Source organism: Oreochromis niloticus, linkage group LG18, assembly GCF_001858045.2.
Source record: "Oreochromis niloticus isolate F11D_XX linkage group LG18, O_niloticus_UMD_NMBU, whole genome shotgun sequence".
NCBI lineage: Eukaryota > Metazoa > Chordata > Actinopteri > Cichliformes > Cichlidae > Oreochromis > Oreochromis niloticus.
Window position 1 is genome coordinate 19,883,355 of NC_031982.2, and position 22,170 is coordinate 19,905,524.

A 22,170-nucleotide genomic window follows, 5' to 3' on the forward strand; every position below is an offset into this window, starting at 1 on the left:
AACCAGGAAGTGAGCATTTCTAGTATATTCTGATACCACAAACCACATGTGTTTTCAGCATTCCTTTGAAACACACAAGTTTGAATATTTTACCAAAACAGGGCAGAGTTCTGGCTCATGTGTCACCTGAACAGCTTTACTGTTATAATTATACATTCTGGAAATGTCCAAAGACAGGACAGAAACTTCAAGAAAGCAGAGGACATTTCCGCATTTCTCCTGAAGCCAAACGATTTAATTTACCTTTGATCCTGCTGTGATGTTACTGGCTCTCTGCAGTCACAAATCTAATTTAAATAATTCTTTCCTGCAGGCCGACATTTTAATTTCAAGTTTTTCTGCCCACAACCCAGCAGCCATTACCTTATCTCATGTCCTGGTACTGCAAGAAACCTTTTGTGTTTTTTGTAATGACTCTGTTTCCCTTCACATTCCTAGTTTTTGAGGTCCACCAAAAGTCGTCTGCTAGGACAGAAAAAAGTGCATAAGCGACATATAAACCTGTCATTTGGTCTGCCGAATAAATTGAATGTTTTAGTCTATGCACACAGCTAAAATTCAATCAAGAGCATATCTTGACGTCCAGATCTCTTTAAAGCTGTGAGTGGAACACCTTAATGCATCGTTGTTTCACTAAAACAGAAACAGGAAAGCATTCAGGCTGTGCTGAAATAACAACAAACAGGAGACATGTCCATAGAAAATAAGATTTACTCATTTACACTTTTGAATGAAATAATCACAATTCAGGAATAAGTGCATATTCACATATGATATGACAAAACTGTGTACTGAGTATAAATTATAGGCGACTATGCCGGGTTATATTACAGCATACACACTGTTACCTGTACATGTACCTGTGTAAAATCTGCAAAGGTAGGTTTACAGGCTGCTACAAAACTATATTCCCTTAAAACTAGGAATAGATATTTGCGAGGTTTAATGCTGCTGCAGGACTAAAAAAGGCTTTAAAGCTAGGAACAGATTCATAGATGCATTGTCAACACTTTGTGCGAAACAACAAGGAACCAGCCAAAGGGGTTCTGGTGATAATAACAGACCACGGGCGTCAGAAACATTCATTTCTAAAATATGTCCCAGGGAAGTGCAACTACTGCTACAGTTCAAACAATTTACTCAAACGGCCTAAGACAGGTCAACCAGCATTTTAAACATGGTACAAACAAGACAAAAGTACTATATATCTAGATCACAACTGGTGCTGCTGAGTTTTTTCCCCAACTTGTCTATCTATGACGCCGTTTTTGCTTGTCAAAAAAAAACAAAAAAAACAGCTCTTGCTGAAAAGTACTCAGTCATGAGGGCTACAAATGACTTCCTTAATACTCAGACTTTAGTATGACACACTGATAAAAAACCTCAGACTATCTCGCTTTGTGGGTCTCCACAAATATGCTTCATGTTACAAGAACGCTGCCGATTCTGAGCTACAAAACACAGCAGGACGAATGGGAACATTTGCTGTATTTACCATCACAATCTCCACATAGTTATGACAGGGAAAAACAAGAAGCTCAGCTCTCTTGTTGTATGCCAGGTGATGCAACAGTCTTTTTTAATACATACAGAATTAATTTAGAACATAAAGATCACACATTAAAATGACAATTCACCAGAATTCCCCTTTATGCCGACTGTACATCCCCTACATTCCAAGGTATCTGACTCATCCTCCAGGAGGGGTGCCAAAGGAATTCAGGGGAATCTTTAAAAGAAACTCCCTTTAATCTTTTTGACTTCACCACAGAGACATGGCCTATAACTAGCGAGTCTACAACGTATGTACCTCAAGTTGTGTTTTTGGGTTGACCTGCCCGCTTCGGCGTTCTTGAAATGTTACCGGAGGTGTTTACACGCTTTTAATAGCATTCCTCCACCAACACATTTGGATCACAAAATCTTTTGTGCATAGTATCTACACATTTCTACTTCTCACATTTTCAGAAGAGAGTTTCCCTTCCTGTCAGGAGGTACGTCACAAAGGTGGAGTCTATCTGTTCTCTTAAGGTCAGCTGAGACATGCGAAACAACTTTTGTCATTCTCATTGGTAGTTTGGAGGTGGTGTGAAAAAAAAAAGTCTTTGGAATGAGACTGGTTTAACTTGAAGGCATGCCAACAATGCTGCTCAAACTGTCAGCTGACTCCATACGATAGGACAGAGTAGGGTGGTACCACTCAGCAATCCAGCCAAGATACTGAAGATAACGCCTTTCATTAAAGGAACAGAAAGTAGTCTCTTATTTCTTGTCACATTCCACCAAGTCAGTCCGGGCCCAGGTACTCTGCATTCTCCGCTGCCGGTATGTGTCCATTGGTGTGGGTCTTGAAGGTGGGAGTGAAATCCTGTTGGTAGTCGGGGTTGTCTATGCTTTGCTGAGGCAGGTATTTCTCAATGCTGTGGACCGTGCCGTTTGACGTGAGCGGGAGGACGGCCGGGGACAGAATCTCATTGAGATATTCTGGTCCGGCGGCCCCGTTCTTAAAGTAGTTCAGGTACTCTGTCTCCGTATGGTCCGAGGAGATGGTGGGAAGAAGGGTGCGAGGTGGACCGGGATGCTGGTAGATAGGATTCACCACATCTGAGATGGGAGTCTGGTTTATGTAGCCTGCAAGAAAGACATTTACATTAACGAGGGCACCAGACAATTTCTCTTTCCATAGGAAAAAAGTAATGATCATAACAGGAGAGCCGCATGCTTTAGGGTATTTATTTATTTAGACCAACTGACTATTTAAACATGGCATGAGTGAAGGCTAAAAGATGAGTCATGACATGCAGTAGAGACCCCCGGTTTGATGCGCCATGAGCTGAAACCATCAGTGCAGATCTTTTCCCAAAGCTCCCAAATAATGCTGTAATCTTGACGTTGAGTTATTTGCATATATTAGAGCCATTTCTTATATTTTGTAACTTTATTGTATTATTTAATTTAGTTCAGTCTGTTACTGTCCTTATTATCTTGGAGCCACTATAACCACATAATTTTCTTAGGGATTAATAAAGTATTCTGATTCTGAAGATGAAATGGTACAAATCTACAAATCTATGCAGAAAGGCTTTAATAAGACCCATTCTATCCAACAACGAAAGTCTTCTTTTTCTTGTTTTTCTTCTTCTGCCTCGATCTCACCTTGTTCCTATCATCCTCATCATCACTAACCCTCTCTCATTACATCCATGGCAGCTCCATCGCTCACATCCTTTGTCCAGTATATCCACTATCCCTCCTCTGCACATGTCCAAACCATCTCAGCCCTGCCTCTCTAGCTTTGTCTCCAACCCTGAGCCGTCCCCCTGATGCACTCGTTTCTAATCCTGTCCATTCTTTTCACTCCTGATGAAAACTCTGCATCAACTCTGCCACCTCCAGCACCACCTCCCTTTTTTTTGTCAGTGCCACCGTCTTAAGACCATACATCATAGCAGGTCTCACCACCATCCTGTAAACCTTCTCTTTCACACTTCTATCCTTATCTCACAAATCACCCCTGACACTTGTCTCCACCCACTCCACCCTGCCAGTACTCTCTTGTGCACTGTCTGATCTGTGGATGGTCGACCCCAGGTATTTCAGCCCCCTTCGCTACTCTTCTTCTCACATCATCCCTGCTTCACCTGCCTCCCTCTCATCTCCAAAGAAACTGGTTTGGATAATCCGATTTGCTTTCATATTTTCAGGTGTTTTCTTAAATTTGATTATTTTACTGCATCTCTTTGAGTATTTTACACTCTTATTGCGTCATTATATGCTAGATGGTTTTACAGGCTGAAGGATAATGAAAGTCACAAGTAGCCAAAAAGACAAGGGGACATGAAGAGGTGTGGCACGTCAAGGTTGATTAGCATTAAAGACACATATGAAAAAGCCTTACAACGTCTGACAAAAAGAAGCGGTCAAATCACGGTGCAGATGGTAATAATAGTTGCTCATAAATTCTAATGCCTGATTGCTAAGCATTTCTCATTTTAAGTCCCCCACTAGAGGTTCTTAGGCTAAAGATCTGAGTGGTAACGCTAATGTAACTAGTAAACAATAGATGGGTTACTGCATGTTCTGCTAACAGCATTACAAGAAGAGGGGAGCAGTACACTTGTTGGCCACTAGATGTCCCCGTTCCTCACTTAATCACACAAAGGACGCAGAGGCAAGCCATGCTGAGATTTCTCTTGAACTAAATTAAAAAGTAATGGCATTAAGTCGAAGGTGACTAACCTGGAGCGGGCTGGAAGGCCTCATCGAGAAATTTGTCTGTGGGGTCTGGAATATATCGCAGGGCCATGCTTCCATCTCTGCTCGGAAATCCGTTCTGTAACAAAGAGTGGAGGTTTTCAGGGTTGTGACACTCCCTGTGAAAATATTGCAAAGAGGCCAGCACAAAGAGAAAAATCCTTTTCTTTACAGGTATAATAAGGGTTTAATGCATTCTCACCAGTAAGCCAGTTCTGCTGTGGCACGTCCCGATGCTGCTGTTGAGGCTCTGAAAAATAGGTACGGCAAACGTTTTGTTAATCATCAAATGATGATGCCACATCAAATGCGACACAGGAAATTGTGTTTTATGAAGCCATAACATAATTAGATAATCCTCTATAAACCATAAAGCATCCACTGAGTGAAGAGGAAGGTTTAACATTTTATTAAACAGGCATAATGCACCGTACAAAGACAGCCTGCTTTGTTTAGTTTCTGGAAAATCATTTTTTTAATCTCTTGGTTTGGTTTATTTTAATTTTATTCTTATTTTTTTTTACTGCATGTTTCATTTGGACACAGGGATGGCAAGTTCTCTCTGAACTGTGACATGAAAGTGTTTTTATGGTCCCCGAGAAGTTGCCATTCTTAGTACAAGCTGATAGGGATCAAAATAAACGTTCGCCATGCAGATTCATATGCATTCAGACAATCTGACAAGCTTTGCTGTGTCTAAGTCAAAGGGCTGTGAGCGGCATAAAACCATGAAAAATGGGAAAACAGGGAAAACAGGGTGACAGCTGTGGCAATGCAATTACTTTCAACAAGAAAAGGAAATTAAATACGCTGAAGCACTGACCATGTGGGAAAAAAAACGAAAGAAGGCCTTACTGGGCCATGTCCCAACAGTAATATTACAAAAACAGACCTATTCTGAAGTTTTATTGGACAGAAATAAAAAACAACAAAGGAAAAAAAAAAGGCGCCTGTAAAGGTAATCAAACCTGAAACCTCATATGGACTAACCAGGCTGTCAGTGGCCGGCAATAATCCCAGGTAAAAGAGCCAGACCTACGCATGGCCTTCACTGAACCTGCAGTAAAAGAGTTCTCCTTATTCCACCTTCATCAATCACAGGACAACTGGGAGGAAACGTGGGAGAGGCGCTGATTAAGGAGGGCGAGTGGGTGGTAGTCACGACAGGCCAGGTAAACAGAAGCAGGGCCGCTGGGGTCAAAAACAACCTTTTCCCACTTCAAGTCAGTAAAATTAGTTAAATTCTGTCTAAACACTTCTGGTAGGCTGAGTTTAGCAGCTGCAACTCTGTTTCTCCTGACTGAAGGCAGGAGCAATTGTTTTCAACACAGTAAAAGAAAAAAATGACTGTGTTTATTTCCATCCAGACTCACAGGGTAATGATTTATGCCGAAATCTCATTTCCCCAAAACACAGTTAACGCAGCACAATTACATTTTCAAACAGTTGACTGCCTGTTGGTAAAGTGTTCACAGCTAAAGCTGTGTGAACCAAGAAGGTCAGTGTGAGTGAATCTGGTGTGGGTGTGTGTCTGTGGTAAATGCACCATTACATGGCTCATTAGGAGCCTTACAGCTCACAGCACAAAATACAGTGGCAATATTTTGCATGTGGATCCCGTATTTGTGTAAAAATCTTTTAAAATTAGAAGTGAACGTGCTGAAACAGGTCAGCAGTTCAGCATTTGGCTTCAGCCTTGTGCTGATAGAGGGACAGCAAAATATTTATATAAGGAGAGGATATATTGTAAGTATATAACGGCTCTTTCTGTGTCTATAGTCATAATTGCATCAATTTTGACAAGATCCATAACACCACTGCCTGAAATTCAGCCCCAAACATGACAGAGCCTCCAGAGTTTACTGAGGCTCACTCACTTTTCCTATTTCCCTTCATAAAAAATGGCAGTAGACACTGAAAAGCCAGATGCATCTCTCAGATCCTGGATTTTTCAGACACTGTTCATCTGCTGTAGACAAAATGCTTGAAGACACAATTTAAAATAAGTTTTCCTAAGTTGTCTGTTATGTGTAGACACCACTGCCTCATCCCCTGAGTTAGGTGCCTTTTTATGCTTGAATGACACATTATTAAGTATTAAGTGGCTTAAAAAACCAAAAAAACATTCCTTAGAAATGGATTAAAAATGAGTGAAAGAGCAGCAAATGAAAAACTTACTAAACCTTTCAGAAAGTCTGGAGAACTATTGCTCAAGATCACTTACAAAAGTACAAGACAGTCTGGCTCCTTGGAAGGAAAATGTGATGAAATGAAGGATTGCTCAAGACTTTTGCACAGTACTTTATTTCCTAGGATTCACAGCAGCTGTGACTTCAGGCGTTTGATTACTAGGCGCACACAGCACAGTCAGTTTGTGTGATGTTCACAAGAACAATAGAGTGGGTTTCTGGTGAACCGCGTCACCTTGTGGGTGTAACAAGGAGTAGTCAGTACTCAGTGTGACACCAACGCAAGTCGTGATGATTTCCCCTCTCGTAATTACATCATTTTTGATTTCACTTTCACTTGAGCTGCACTAGTTAAGCAGGAGCACGGTCTCCAAGACTCAAACGTTTTGCATAATTTCTAATGATTTTTAGTTTTACTCTTACACGCCTGGCCTGACAAAGCAGAAAAGCTTCACGCCATTTCTTTTTTTTTATTTCTAAAGTGTAATGATTGCTTGATTTATGAGATTTGTCTAAAATCTAAATTACTGTAAACCACGTGGACAGATTTGATTTTACATTTCCATAAAGGCGCTTACTGTTGAGTGAATCAGTGGGGTGCGGGAGGTACTCGGGCTGCTGAAGAAGCCACGCTGTGGCACCAGATATTCATCAGCGTCCACAGCATCCTCCATGTCCTCCCCGCTGATCAGGCTGCGGTAGAACTTAGTGTCTGAAGGACTCGGTAGGTGCATGCGGTCATCCCCCTAAAATCAAAGAGTTTACCCTTTTTGTTGTACGTAACAAATCACTGCAGCTCATCATCAGATATTCTGTATATTTAAGCAATTTTAAAGAAAGAAGTGGCTTAAAATTATACCTGGATGACAAGATAACGCGGTGGATCCCGAGCCATCTTTGTAAACTCAGCTATGAGTTCTCGGAAACGAGGCCGGCTGTCTGCATCAATCATCCAACCTGCGCACATGCATCAGCAGAGATCATCAGGGTGGGTCGACTCAGTGACATGAAACTTTAAATTTGTGAGTACATTAGCAGACATAATCTGTAAAAACAGCGGGTCAGCAGGAAGCAGAACTGGGAAAGACGGATGATAAAGACAAAACTAAACTCTTTAGAGCCTGAACTATGAAACAACTGCCATAAAATTTGAGTGTTTATTAAACATTCTGACAAAAAAACAAACAAAAAATAAATTAATTTGTATCATATTTGCTACATCACATCGATGATGTAGGAGTCTTGCGTATCAAATATGATATGCAAGATATATGATGGGTAGGGGAGCTCCAGGCCTAAAGGGCCGGTGTCCTGCAGGTTTAAGATATCACCCTGGGTCAACACACCGGAATCAAATGATTAGTTCATTACCAGGCCTCTGGAATTTCAAGACATGTTGAGGAGGTAATTTAGCAATTTAAATCAGCTGTGATGGATCAAGGATACGTCTAAAACCTGCAGGACACTGGCCCTTGAGGCCTGGAGTTCCCCACCCCTGCTGTAGGCTGTACAGGGATAACATAAAAAAACAACTGTTTGCTAAAGTGCATTATGTCTTAAAAACAATAAAACAAATGGTGATGTAACTAATTATTACTTTTTCCTTCCTGATTCATTTGCTGTTAACTGTCATGTGTAACTGTTTGTTCTATAAAACTGGAGGAAACAGAGAAAAAACACCCCCCAAAATAGACGACTAATTACTGCAGTTCTTACATAAAATAATAAATGTACACGGGTTTTGTACACGAGCTTACATTTCACCATGATCATGTAGACATCTATGGTGCAGATTGGTGGCTGAGGCAGGCGTTCTCCCTTCTCCAGTATCCCAGCTATTTCACTGGCTGGAATCCCATCGTATGGTTTGGTCCCAAATGTCATCAGCTCCCAAACTGTTACACCTACAGCACAGAGAGGAGGACAGATGGTAAATGTCAGTTTGATGAGCTGTCACTGACTTTGTTTTGCTCCCAATAAAAAAAAAAGAAAAAGAAAAAAAAAGGGAAGAAATGAGAGTGACAGGATGTACGCTTCTCAAGTATTGCACAGTATCAAAATAGCTATGTTGACAAATTGGCTCTGTATGCAGGAGTGGGAGTGAGCAGGATGCCTCTCTGTGTTGGAGGAACTGAAAAAGGGAAAAGGAGGAAAGGAAGCCCGTCACTTCTGCTAGGGTCTGCTGATGCTTTTGCCATACTGAGCGGAAGGCATGATCAAACCCTCGGGGAAAGAAGATTTGGAAGCTGGCCCACAAAAAAAAAAGAAGCTGTATTTGGTTTCTGTGTGTGTGTGTGTGTGTGTGTGTGTAAGCATCTGTGCATGCTCCTCTGTGGGTGTGTGTGTGTGTGTGTGTAAGCATCTGTGCATGCTCCTCTGTGTGTGTGTGTGTAAGCATCTGTGCATGCTCCTCTGTGTGTGTGTGTGTAAGCATCTGTGCATGCTCCTGTGTGTGTGTGTGTGTGTGTGTGTGTGTAAGCATCTGTGCATGCTCCTCTGTGTGTGTGTGTGTGTGTGTGTGTGTGTGTGTGTGTGTGTGTGTGTGTGTGCGCGCGTTCCTGGGCTGGTAGAACTGTTTATGTGGGTTGAGGCAGCAATCTCTTCTGATGTGAAATTGTCCATCCGAGACTGCCAGCATGTAGGTGTGTGCTACCTGTGTCCTAAAATCACAGATGCTAACAAGATGTTCTCCCTTTTCACTCCCTGTTTGATGAACTTTATTGGCTCCAAAAACAACACGCTATCCGAAGTTTCAAAATGACTGCCCGCTCCCTGCCTCGCTTTCTGTTAAAACGCTTTATTTAGCGATGAATAAATATTGCTCCAGTGAGAATGTCACCAATGCTCAGGAGCACGGAGGGCCAGCTGTTTTACTTATCGGAAGTTACACAAGGATTCGGGCTCAATCTGGGACAGTGCAAGCGAGGTTTTCTTTTCTTGTGACTCACCATAACTCCATACGTCGCTCTGGTGCGTGTAAGTTCTGTTAAGGATCGACTCAAGAGCCATCCATTTTATTGGCACCTGTGGGAATAAACATTATAGCGTGATTAAAAAGAATGCAAAACACTTGAAATAATGACAAGTTACCCACTAACATGTTTATAATGTATGGTGTGTATATCATTTTGCATATGCATGCATGGGATAAATTAAATGTGATACTACTGATAACAGTGAGTTTATTTTGTGGCATCATTTTGCATCAAGTATTTGCAGGGATGTTTTCAAAGACACCTTAAAACGCTGCAGCTCTTTATAATTCTCAAATTGATTAATGTCTCTGGCCAATTCATTAGAGTTTATGATGCAATTTTACTGCCACCTAATGGTGAGATATACAAAAGTCTCTTTATATTACTAAGGCAGACTTAAGGCACGCAAAGACCATCACACAAACCAGTTTTTCTGGCAGTTTTTCTGCATAAGTCAATGATATTTTTTTTATTGCACTACACAAAAGAGTGTCTGAAGTTCACTGATTCATCTGGATTTGTCCAGATGTTTTTTTTTAAAGACCTGTTTTTTTCCACACCTGCACATTTGGTGTTGACAGGCAATACAGAGAGATATCTGGGTTGAATTTGTATTATATTATTTCTCCTAATTACACCTGATATAACATGCACTGCTCACCCTGTAGTTACAGGCACAAAAAACAAACAACACAGCATGTTTTTGAGTAAGGAATCCTTCAGTTTCCAAAGGAAACAAAAGACAAGAAACCCTTTGGATTTGTCATTTCTCTCTGAATGTAATTCACTGACAGAAGCTATTTATATACAGCACCACTTGCATGAGATACGATCTAGAACAAAACAAAGTACAAAAATATATCTTTTATGCAGTCGAGCTGAGTGATCTACAGGAAATGGTCTGTCAGTTGTCAACTGGCTATAAATTCATTAAACAAGATCATGTTCATATTTAGGCCCATTTGTGTGCAGCAACAACTCTATCCATCAGTTTTCTTCCACTTATCCAATTCAGGGTTGTGAGGGGGCTGGAGCGTACACTCTAGACAGGCCACCAGTCTAATGCAGGGCTAACACAGAGAGACAGGAAACCATTCACGCTCACATTCACTCTAAGGTCAATTTAGCATTGCCAATTAGCCCAAAGCCATCAGTGTCTTTGGACTGTGGGAGGAAGCCGAGTGGATTCTAAACCAGGGATCTCCTGCTGTGATGCAACAGTGGTCACAACAACTGACTACTAAATAAAAAAACAAAAACAAACCCCAACCAACCTTTCCTCCATCTGCATGGTACTCTTTCTCATCTGCCTTTAGCAGCTTGGCCAAACCAAAGTCAGTGATCTTGACATGTTGAGGAGTCTTCACCAGGACGTTTCTGGCTGCCAAGTCACGATGCACTAAGTGGCGCTCCTCCAGGTAGTTCATACCCTTTTATCAAACAAATAATCAAATACAGATTACATAAGAGCCATGCTTTCACTGGCTCGCTGATATTGTTAGAAACGTGAAACGCTTGCTCAGACAAAGTGAAAAATGACATCTGTCACGACAGACTTGTCATGATAATCTGATTACTCAGATAAAAGAAACGGTATTTCTTGTCCGCCGCTCTGCAAATCTAAGTTTAAGCTTATGTTTTTAAATTGCACACCCACTAAGACTTAAACCCACAAAAGCATGCGATTAATAATATTGTTATTGAAAATAAAAACAATAAAACCCCTAGATTTATATCTTCATTGGCTAATACAGAGTTATATGCATGTAAAACAACTCATGCAACAACAGGTCCAGCCTAATCAACAGATTACTCAACTGTAACGTGATACCTTTATGAACTTTCCCTCTTACCTTGGCTATCTGCACACACCAGTTGAGCAGGTACTGGGAGCCAATATTGTCCTTGTTCTCTTTGACATAATCCAACAGGCAGCCGTAAGGCATGAGCTGCGTTATGAGCTGCACCGTGGAGGTGAGGCAGATGCCCAACAGACGACACACGTGGGGGTGCTCCACACTGGCCATCACATAAGCTTCCTGTAAGGTGATATAAATGATTTACATGATTTACAATTCAAAATTATATTTATTTCTCTTCTTTATGTATTAGCTATTTATGCAGCCCCTGAGCTCGTGTCTGCTTAGCGCCCTCTTCCTTTTAATGGACTTCTGCGAGGAAACCCGGTGATGGAAGCCATTTAGGAAATCCATGCCATGCTAGCATTGAATTTATGTAAGATAATTAAAAGAAAAAAATTAAAAAGAAAACACAAGGTAAACCCACAGCCAAGTGTTTAGGACAGCCTGTCACCTGAGCTTTTAGATCACACACATACTTTTATGTGTGTTTACTTTCATTTTTTGCAAACTTTTTCTGTCATTTTGTAAGTAAGTAAGGGAAAGGTTCCCTTCAAGGTGCAAAAGCAAGAAAATACATTTTTAATTATTCAAAGGTCCTGTGACTTATTGGCTGGTAGAGATATCCTTGTGAATGATAAACAAGACATTTTTTGAGATACCCTGTATCAGGCAATAAGTTTCTCAGGAGCAGTAATACAGAACCAACAGCTGTGTATTTTATTGCTCGACAGTGGAAATTATCAAAAGAGACAAACTACTTTAAGAATTTAAAAAATGGGGATAAGGAAATCACTGCAAGCGGTAATTCAAACTGAACCTTATCTAGTTTCCTGTCATAAAAGCATAAATGCATGCAAAATATTTTCTACATGCCTAATACAATATCAGTACTCCTCAATAAATTCTCGGATTGGGGCTACGCAATTCAAGCAGCCTGATGAAAACAAGGTTTCCAAACACGTTCTACCTTACAATGAAAGACTGCCCTTAAGTCAAGAAGCTGAGAGGACATTTGTGTTCACCACAGCGAGTGGACGTGCAGTGACTGAGCAGCAGAACCACAAAATCACAGGATCCGAGATGCACATTTGTCTATGTGCATAATGCATTTAACACAGGCTGCTTTCTCGGCACTGCATCAGCACTGCATTCCTTTCCAGAACACCTCAGCCTTGGATTACACCAACGCCCACGCGCTGCCTTCCCATGAATTAATCCCATTTCCAGCAGTCCCATAAGATGAATGCCATGTAAACAGACACGTTCTCCATTACAAGGAAAACAAGTGGCCATTAGCTAGATTACAGGACACATTAGTGGAAATTTGACAACCAGCAGCCAACAACTGTCCCTCCTTAAGGCCGATGTAGTTTTCAGTCAAAATATTGTGATAATTCCTTAAAAAATGTGCGTAACATTTGTAACTTTGAAAATGTATACTTTCATTTCCAGCCCTTAACAGAAGGAGGCAGGGAGGGAGTATTTCAAATGAGGTGTTGTGTTCAGCTCCAATTTAGTATTACAGTAAGCACAGAGGCCAAAAATGACCACATAAAATGAGTGAACCTACATCCAAGATCTCCTTGTTTGCTTTTGGGGACGTGGCCTCTCTCAAAACCTTGATGGCGACCGGGATTTTCACGTCCTCTCCCTCCGGGACCCACAGACCCTGCATGGACACAAGCATTTTATTTTATGTGCTGCAATTAGACCTGAATCATCAAGTGAGCGCACAAGCATATGCGTAAATGTTAGCATACACTGTGCAGTACAAGTACAAATATTGACATGCATGTGCAAGCCAAAGCTACACCTGCTCTCAAACATACAGTAAACAGTTCATTTGTATTCTGTTTGCAGTCCATTCTTTGCAAAACTGTCCACACTACGAAGGTCAAGCGTAAAACAGGCAGAAATACAAAGAAGAACATCGAGCTGACCTACAGTCTCTCCCTCTCTCTCTGGAGAGTTACGCTAACCTAAAACCGAACCCTAAAATAAATGGTTAACCTTGAGGAGACCAGTGTTTTGTCCCCACAGGGAAGGAGAGTTTCCAGAATGTCACTGCATAAATGCATAAACCCAAATTAACACACAAGCACCGAAAGTGAGAGTGAAGTCACCCGTGCATGATCTGGCTTGTTAAAAATGTGGTTTTATAACAGAAAAATTGACAACAGATGTAGCAGATGAGTGAAAACGCTGACGGTGTGTTGGTTCTGGCTGAGAGAGACCCAGATTCAGTAAAGCTCAGCACTGGGGTTCAATTATAAGAAAAAAGAAACAACTCCAGGGTGCAGCCTTTTGTTTTGTTTTTTACCTTGTAAACAGTACCAAAAGCTCCTGATCCCAGCACCTTGATTTTCTTAAACTCGGGTTCCTTCAGGATCCGCAGCAGAGCCTGGTTCGGTGCCTCTCCACTTGGAGTGAGGGGTTCGACCAGCTAGAGAGAAGAAATCACAGTCTTGCATATTGTCTCAGCTGTAAATGAATGCTGACATTTCCTTTATCATCTTAATGTACTCCTCCAAGCGCGGTGACTCAGCTTACCTCTCTCTCTTGGAGCAGTCTACGCATGGTCCTCTTCCTCTTGATGTGGCGTCGGCGGAGCAACACAAAAACAGACAGGCCTGCGATGAGAGCGGCCAGCAGCCCACCAACAACACCAGCCGCGACCATGGAAAGACCAGGGGGCCTGAAAAACAGGAAGGGGGGGAGGTTGTCAAACAGAGTGCGTTTGTGAGTTTCAGCAGAAAGCAGAAATGTGATTACCACATTTACCTCAGGCAAAGTTAACTTATCCCTAAGAAGCGGTGATCTGTGTTGCTGTGTTTACTCACCCTTTACTGTGACAGCCTTCAAGACCAGGTCCAATGCACCTGTAAACAAATGAGTGCGAAGAGTCTAATGTAACTGACAAAATCAGCACAGAGGCATTGTTTTCCTATGAAAAACACATAGCAACCAATCAAAAACCAATACTGTTGCCACGTTTACACTTTCCAGCGTACTTGATTTCATTTCTGCCACATAAAGCACCAAAATCGTCTGTAAAATGCCTACAAGACTAAATACTTTCAATCAATGCATCAGTCTCTGGGGTCAACCAGGGACTGTTTATTTCCACGCAGTCCAGTGGTTTATTTATGAAACTACTAAACCCAGTTGTGGAAACACATATCCTATTCTTCTTCATAACAGTCACTGAGGCTCATTTACACAGCAGCTTTCGGTGGTTTAAAGGTATCTTAGACGACTTCCCAAGTTACTCATCGGGCTTAACACTGATCCTCTATCATTGTGAAAACTGCGTCTGCTTTTAGTTCTGCTGTTGCTATTATTTCTTTGTTCTCAAAAGCACTACAGACTTGCAAAAACAACGTACAGTCATCTGAAAAGGAAAGTTTTTCACAGGAATCTAATCCAGTCCTCTCAAGGAATTCAGCTAATCAAAAGCACTTTAACTGATCACCAGTAAGTGTGGGAATCTCTGGAGCATTCAGGTGTGTGTTAACAAAATGCCACAATCTTCCCAGGATTGTACACCAGCAAACTCACCCCAAGGTCAGAGAAACTGGAAAAAAATTCCACGAGCTACATCTCAGACTCCGTAGGCTTCAGTAAGCACATTAAATGAAAGTGAAGTTTATGATAGTACAATCAGAAAAAGACTAAGTATGGCTTGTTAGGAAAATACTTCTTCCTCTAAAAAAAACTCCCCAAAAGACCTGCTGCGGGGCTCTCGAGGGGAGTCGACCTAGCTCACCCAATCGGTGAATTCTCCTCCTTGGTCTACTCCCAGGTATTCAGAAAATCTGGTACCGTATTTTTTTAGTTTTCTCCTTGTTTACCTTCTCATACTGTCTCTGATGGGTCTCCTATGAGGTTCAGAGGACTTGTGTACCTCACTCCCTACCAATTAGCCCATCTCTTTGCCATGAGGGCTCTGAAGCAATCAGGTGGTCTTCATCTTCCACCAGAATACGCTCAAAGACAGAAAAACCTTTATATAAAAAACTCATATGAGGCCTCTATTCTTGTGTTTAATAAGATTTACTATAAGACATGAGATAATTTTCCTTTGGTATAGCTGAGGTGTTATATATACTTATATATATAATGATTAACTGATGATTGTGGCATAAATGTGAATAATGCTTCTAGCTGAAGAAGGTCAAAGGTTAACGTGAATATACTCGTAAAATACTCAACACCTGGGCACCTTGCAGTTTTTTAGCTGACGATGAACTGAAAGTATTTTAGAGTCAAATGTGAGGACATCTGTCTGACAACTAAAGCTTGGCTGAAGCTCCAGTAGGACCCCAAGATCCCAAGCCCAGCAAACAAACAAAGAATCAAAGTGCTGCAATGACCCAGTCAAAGTCAAACTGAATAAAATGCTGGAACCTTAAGAGAAAATCTCAATGAACAATGAAAAGAAATATGAGAGACTGATAAAGTCAGACAGAAAACGGTTACTTCAAGTTACTGCTGCTTAAGGTGTCTATACAAGCCACAGCATCACAAGGTGTCCTTAGTTTTTCACAGAGAGCCTCCTCACATGACTGTAAACCTTCTAGGTCCAAAAAGCATTTAAAAGAAGAAGAAATGATGTCAAGCATAATCGGTTTGTTTTACATGGAAAAACACGCAAAACCACTCAAAAGTCCTACAGTCTTGAACAACAACACGTCTCTTGGGGTGTCTGATTTTAATCAGAAGTCTAAGAACCGCCTCAGCGGACGCTTCAAGCTCGGGGCACATTTCTACATCAGTGTTACAACAGACAAATGTTTCCAAAACAGAGAAAATGCTGTGCCTGTTCTCAGGTCAGCTGAGCAGTGCTTTTTACCCCTGAGTGCAGTTTTTGTGGCATAGCTGGCACACTTTCTGCTCATCTGCGTATTTCCACACTAGCGCATCGTCCTCCCCCAGCACGCCTTGGGGACAGCGGGACACGCAGAACAGTCCATCTTTGAAGTTAGCACATTTAGTGCAGTTAGCAGACCCCTGAAAGTGGAAAAAAAGGAAGATAAAGATTCATTATGTTTACGACTCTACTGAGAGCAGTTATAAATATTTGGTAAACTACACTGTCTCATAGTAATAATTCCTCAAAGCAAATGTTTGGCAAATACGACCCGTGCAGTCAAGTTAGATGTTTCTTTTCTTTTCTTCTTTTTTTTTAGTTCAGACTAGTGAAAAGACAATTCAATGCACTGATCACGCCTGAATAAAATAGCAGTAATTAAATACGTTCCCTAAATCTGCCTCCCACTCTCTCTTTGTCAGGTTGTGCTTCTGTTTTTGATAATTGGAGGGTGTATTTCCCAGTTATCAAAGTAAAATAAAAAGAAAACAACCAGATTGCACATTTTGTGGCTGCGCTGCATTACAGCCGATCAAAGCTGCTGCTGACTGACAAATCCGCAGAACTAACGTGTCTGGATTGGATTTCACGCTGCACAAATGTTAATCTCTTCTAAGCAACGCTCACAGAACTGTTTAACACAACTGCAAAGTGTTTTGTTTTGTAATATTAGTTTAGCTGCTGATGGCAAACATACAGGCGCGCTGCAGGTTGCGGTCCCGTTCATGGGCTGACACTCGGGGTGGCACTTGATGCAGGTTTTATTCACAGCTGTCTCGCGTGGCTCTCTGCAAAAACAAGAAAGAAAAAAAAACAATAACAAAGCATGACATGCCTAGTTTGAAACTATTACATGTGTTTTATTTTTAATTTTTTTTTTGAAGACAGGAGTTAAACTGTGAGCATATCGAGATTCTTTGTTTGACAGAGGTCTCTGAAGATAAACAGATGTGAGCGACTGTGTTGTTTCACCTCCAGTGTTTGTCTTAAATCCACTGGAGACTGAACTTCAAAATACTTCGGATCATATCTGCTTTTCTTTTTCTGTCAATTAATCCTCAGCCTCAACTAGCGTCAAAGTCTTGGAAATACAAAAATAGCCTCCAAAGGAGTGAACTGTACAGCATGCAGACCTGTTGTGTTTTTAGCTTGTTTGTTTTTCAAAGCTTATTAAAGGCAGTCAGAGAGATGCCTCCCTCACCCCTCCAGGATGTTGCAGGAGTCGACGCAGCTCCCGTCGCGCTTGTAGTCGCGGCACGAAATGCACATACTGGGGCCCGGACCCCAGCAGCCGTCCGCCGTGCACTTCTTGTCACAAGTGTCGTTCCTCAGAGCTGAAACCCAAACACACAATCTCAGCGAGAACTCTTTCCCGCATAATTATCCAATTTTGAAATTAGGCTCCTGTAATTAAATCTTGCTCGTGCAGCGCATAATCAAAAGTAACAACAACAGCAGAGATGGGACTGAAGCCAGTGTAAGACAAACAGAATTTACCGCAGGTGGCAGCATTGGCATTGCCCTCTATATTAACAGTTTGGTGTGGTGATTTGAAAAGCTTCTGCCAGTGCTTTGCATCGGTGTAACAGAGTTCAGAGTTCTTAGAGACAAACACATCTCCATCACTGATTTCTCTGAGGGACCTCAGGCCCAGGTGGGTGATATGGAGCCCAGACACAACCAAACTGCGGCTTCCGCTATCAAATAGGAAACGAGAACAAAATGAGAAGAAGAAGAAGAAAAAAAACCATTTTGTGACAGGGTTGAATAACACTCATGTTGTGTAAAACTAATTTCTTCCTGGTGACACTGCGGTTCGAATCAACAGGGGGTCTTTACAATGAACATACCGTTTAGTTCTCCCCCGAACGATCTCCAGATTCTCAAAAGGACTCAGTGAGCTCATGGTATCTGGCCACGTTTGAATCCACAGGTACCCTGAAGCAACAAGGTTTGTTGACTGTAAAACTGTTTAGATGCACGCATTTCGATGCATGACTCAGCCCTTACGCAGTCTTACCAGTAATTTCTTTAACCGTCTTGAACACATTAAGCTGCTCAGGATCCATCTTTGGTGTTTTGGTGAATTTATCCCTAAAAATAAGAAAAATAAACCGTACTGACTGCTGGTAAAGGTGATCGAGCACAAAGGCGCCAATGCTAGTCATACCCCAGACTTACCCATAAATCGATGTGTGGATGATGTCGATGTTTCCATTGATTTTGGTGCAGTTTTCAAAGGAGCCGATGTTTGTGGCATTAATAGACAGAGTGTGAACCAAGTCTCCTGTTCCAAGTCCATTACACACTAAAAAAATATAAAAAAAATACTAGTTAATAATAATAAAGTTAATCATAATAGTTTAATAATAGTTTCTCATAGATTTCAGTCCATATTAATGTGATAGCATCACACAGTTATTGCAGATTTGTCATTTCAGTACAGCGAACTCACGTTCAAGAATCCAATTTCAGATAATTTGAGTTTTGTGATGTGAAATATTATCTTGCTAGATGCAACCATCAGAAGATGGGAACACTGTGGTCAAGGGGAATACATGGTCAGCGGCAGCATTAATTGCCTAGAGATCTGCAGCTAACTGGATATTTTCTCTGGAAATCCTGGAAAATCTCAGTGGATCAGCAGTTTCTGAAATACTCAGAGCAGCCCGTCTGGCACAATCAAAGTCACTAAAATCTTTCCCATTCTGATGCTCACTTCAGCAGGTCATCTTGAACATTTTAATAAGCCACAACTAATATACATAGGATGCATGACATGTCTTTGAAATCGAAATCTTATGTGCATTAATGCATGTGTCTAATATGCATTCATTATAAAGATTCAGGAATTATATACATCAGCACTTACAGTGTGGTAAACATGCTGCTGTCCCAACTTTTTGAAGTTGTTTGCATCAAGTTAAAAACAATAAAACATTTGTTTTCCTGCACTATTTTCAGTTAAAAAGGGTTAAATTATTTACAAATTACTGCATTCTGTCGTATTTACATTTTACAGCTTAACCTCTGTGGAAACAACGTGGTAAGAAATTGTTCTTAGCGTAGCTACAAACACAGTTTGTTTGTTGTACATGGTGAGGAATATTTGTCCAGATTCCACAGTAACAGCTTATCTTCCTACCTTTTGGACACAGCCCATCACACTTGGCGCACTTCCTGATTCCTCCTACCTCCACCTCATATGTGTTACCGTTGCACGTCCGCACACATGCGCCGTAATCAGAAATAATATAATTACCTGGAAAAATATGGAAAATACAAGCTGATGATGATGATAATCTCATATTCATGTGCACTAGATGGATCTTCAATCATCTTAAAATCATATTAAAATATCTGGGAAAAAAACTTTTTTGCAGCAAATACTCTTTTATTAGTTATACAGCAGTTTAACTAGCAATGCTGCTGAAATGTTGCTGAACTGCAGAGCTCCTTCAGTGACAGACTGCTGCATCCTAGATGCATGAAGGAGCGTTTCCGCAGGTCCTTCCTCCCTGCAGCTCTCAGACTGTACAATCAAAACTGCTCCCAACAAACATAGATGTTTACATCAGCACTGTAACTTGCACTAACTTATCACCCGATTCACACTACATCCTGGGTTTGCCTCTTATCTGTATTTAATTTAATTTAATTTTAATAACTGTACAGTACTCTGCTTTTGGTAACTATTGTCCTTGATGTAAATATGTAAAAAAAACTGTGTATGTTTCTGTTCTGTGTCCTGTTTGTATATGTGTTTTTCTTGCTGTTATAACCAAATTTCCCCTTGTGGGACAATTAAAGGATTATTCTATTCTATTCTCTATTCTAATGCATAATGATGACAGAATATAAACCCAGAAATACAGGGACAGACCTGTGCAAGTTAAAATTATAAAAAGCAGTTGTTGCATTAACACACTCTCAATCATTTGCTTTTCTTGTTTATACAGTTTAAAATTAAACTTGGACAAACTGTAACGACTGAATGTCTAACAACCCTGAAGGACAACCTGGGCAACTGTTCAGCATACCGCAATGTGGAACAAAAGTGTAATCATGCATGATGAGCTTCATACTGGCGATTGGGACCCATTATTTTACTTTTATTTATCTTGACTGTCGAGTCATAGCTACAATGCACGCATCAGTGTATGCTAACGTAATATATCTGTCTAGCAGGATTAAAAGTTTAACTGAAATTGGCAAAAAAACTAAAACAAAAAAACAAAAAAAAGATCTGGTTAAAGCCAGCCTTACGTGGGCAGCTTTTGACACAGGTGGCCCCGAAGCTGTACTTTCCATGCGGATTAGGAACCAGCTGGTGCAGGTTGGGGTCGTAACGATGAAGGCCTGGGCAGGAGTCCTTACACACCCCATTATCCTGGAAGTCCCGACAGGCCTGCAGCACAAACAAGCGTCATCTAGCACACGGGGACCAAAACAGAGCTCCACACTAATGATAACACTGCATTCCTTTATCACAGCCTTGGCTTAATACTCATAGCTGCACAGAGAGGCAGAACAGACGCTGTTATTCAAGGCACTGCCAAGTGAAAGATCTAATCAGACGCTCCACATCTCATCTCTACTGAAACCAATAACAAACTTCTGATGATAAAAACAGATGTCTGAGAGTGAGAGCTTTATTCTGCTGAAAGGTCTTCTTCAAGAACCTACAGAGTAGCAGAATTACGTAGTGTAGTGTTACACTTAGGAACAATTTTTTATTAGTTTTGGTGACTTTGTGTTTGTTTCACTTTGACTGGGAGTCTTACACTCACCAGGTACACCTGTTCAGTTGCTCGTTAATGCAAATATCTAATCAACCAATCACGTGGCACTAATGGCTGCTCCTATTAGCTAAAAACAGGAAAATTAGGGTACAGTTCAAACAGGTTCACCAAAATTGGACAAAAGAAGATTGGAAAAATGTTGCCTCAGAAAAAGTCTTGATTTCTGCGGCAACATTCAGATGGTAGAGTCAGAATTTGGGCACAAACCACATGTAAATATGGATCATTGTCAGCGGTTAACAATGACAATGAGTTCACTGTACTGAGATGACAAATCCACAGTAACTGTGTGATGCTATCATGTCAGCGTAAACCAAAATCTCTGAAGAAAGTTTCTAGTACCTGGTAAAATCAATGCCATGAATAATTAAGGTCGTCTGAAGGCAAAAGGGGATCCGACCTATATTAGCAAGGCATAACTAAAAAATTGGCTGGTAAACACAGGCCTTGGTCACACGTTTATACGATATCACACGGTAACATTAAAAGTGTCTTTGTCTCACCAGACAGTCTTCAGCTCTGGGTCCCGTGCACCCCGCGGCACAATGCTCATTGCAACAGTCGCTCGGTGAAGGTCCTTTGCACCTTCTAGAGCACTGCTGGGCACAGTTCAGCTTTGTCACTGGAGATGAGAGCAGCAGAAGTTGAGTGGAGTGTCCAAGCCCAGGAATGAATTTGTTCTGCTTTTGATTCTGATGCCCTATCACCACCGTGCATTACAGTACTTTAAACATGTTCAAATTAAAAAAATTGGAGGATTGTGCGCACAGATTTGTTTTACTTTGTTATTGTTTGCAGTGAATAAGCTAAGAATTGATAAAACAGAGCTTACAAGTCTGACAGTTTTGAGGACCAGGTGACCAACATGAGCCATTGAAGCAGCTTGAGTCACATTTTCCACCTGTTGAAAAAGAAACATTGCAAAGCACCAACTTAAAAACCTTTTAACTCACAACAAATTATATCTTTGTCTTCTGGTGTAAAGTAATACTTACAATTTTTGTTTTTGCTAGGAGTTGGATCAATGCTGATGTTTCCAACATTAACAATATCGGACCACTGGATTGTTTCCACATTGCACAGCTGGTTGGTCCAAATCTTCACTCCTCCTTTAAGAATTTCTGCAAAAAGAAAACTTCATATGAACTACTACGCACACGTTGGAGTATTTACATATTTTGTAATAACACTGGCTGAGTGTCATATAAAACCTGATTA

At 41.0% G+C, this 22,170-nt stretch overlaps 1 protein-coding gene across 3 annotated transcripts in view; it reads right to left on the minus strand.

The window, feature by feature from the left end:
- Positions 1-693: 693 nt before the first annotated feature.
- The window catches only part of egfra (epidermal growth factor receptor a (erythroblastic leukemia viral (v-erb-b) oncogene homolog, avian)), a 43,779-nt gene continuing 22,302 nt past the window's right edge, over positions 694-22,170 (minus strand). The window contains exons 4-28 of one of the 3 annotated variants that reach the window (XM_025900552.1): positions 21,948-22,073; positions 21,785-21,853; positions 21,456-21,574; positions 20,417-20,558; positions 19,296-19,412; positions 18,332-18,458; positions 18,171-18,244; positions 18,001-18,088; positions 17,648-17,844; positions 17,352-17,484; positions 16,848-16,938; positions 16,133-16,290; positions 14,121-14,159; positions 13,831-13,975; positions 13,601-13,723; positions 12,851-12,949; positions 11,272-11,457; positions 10,693-10,848; positions 9,392-9,467; positions 8,201-8,347; positions 7,303-7,400; positions 7,022-7,189; positions 4,457-4,504; positions 4,240-4,333; positions 694-2,631 (exon numbers count right to left, since the gene is read on the minus strand). In XM_025900552.1, coding sequence (XP_025756337.1) covers positions 2,288-2,631; positions 4,240-4,333; positions 4,457-4,504; positions 7,022-7,189; positions 7,303-7,400; positions 8,201-8,347; positions 9,392-9,467; positions 10,693-10,848; positions 11,272-11,457; positions 12,851-12,949; positions 13,601-13,723; positions 13,831-13,975; positions 14,121-14,159; positions 16,133-16,290; positions 16,848-16,938; positions 17,352-17,484; positions 17,648-17,844; positions 18,001-18,088; positions 18,171-18,244; positions 18,332-18,458; positions 19,296-19,412; positions 20,417-20,558; positions 21,456-21,574; positions 21,785-21,853; positions 21,948-22,073 — 3,164 coding nt within the window. In that variant the 3' untranslated portion in view covers positions 694-2,287. Of the gene's footprint in view, positions 2,632-4,239; positions 4,334-4,456; positions 4,505-7,021; positions 7,190-7,302; positions 7,401-8,200; positions 8,348-9,391; positions 9,468-10,692; positions 10,849-11,271; positions 11,458-12,850; positions 12,950-13,600; positions 13,724-13,830; positions 13,976-14,120; positions 14,160-15,976; positions 16,039-16,132; positions 16,291-16,847; positions 16,939-17,351; positions 17,485-17,647; positions 17,848-18,000; positions 18,089-18,170; positions 18,245-18,331; positions 18,459-19,295; positions 19,413-20,416; positions 20,559-21,455; positions 21,575-21,784; positions 21,854-21,947; positions 22,074-22,170 lie in introns of those variants that run through there. The other 2 variants (XM_019347931.2, XM_025900553.1) reach the window with 2 other exon arrangements.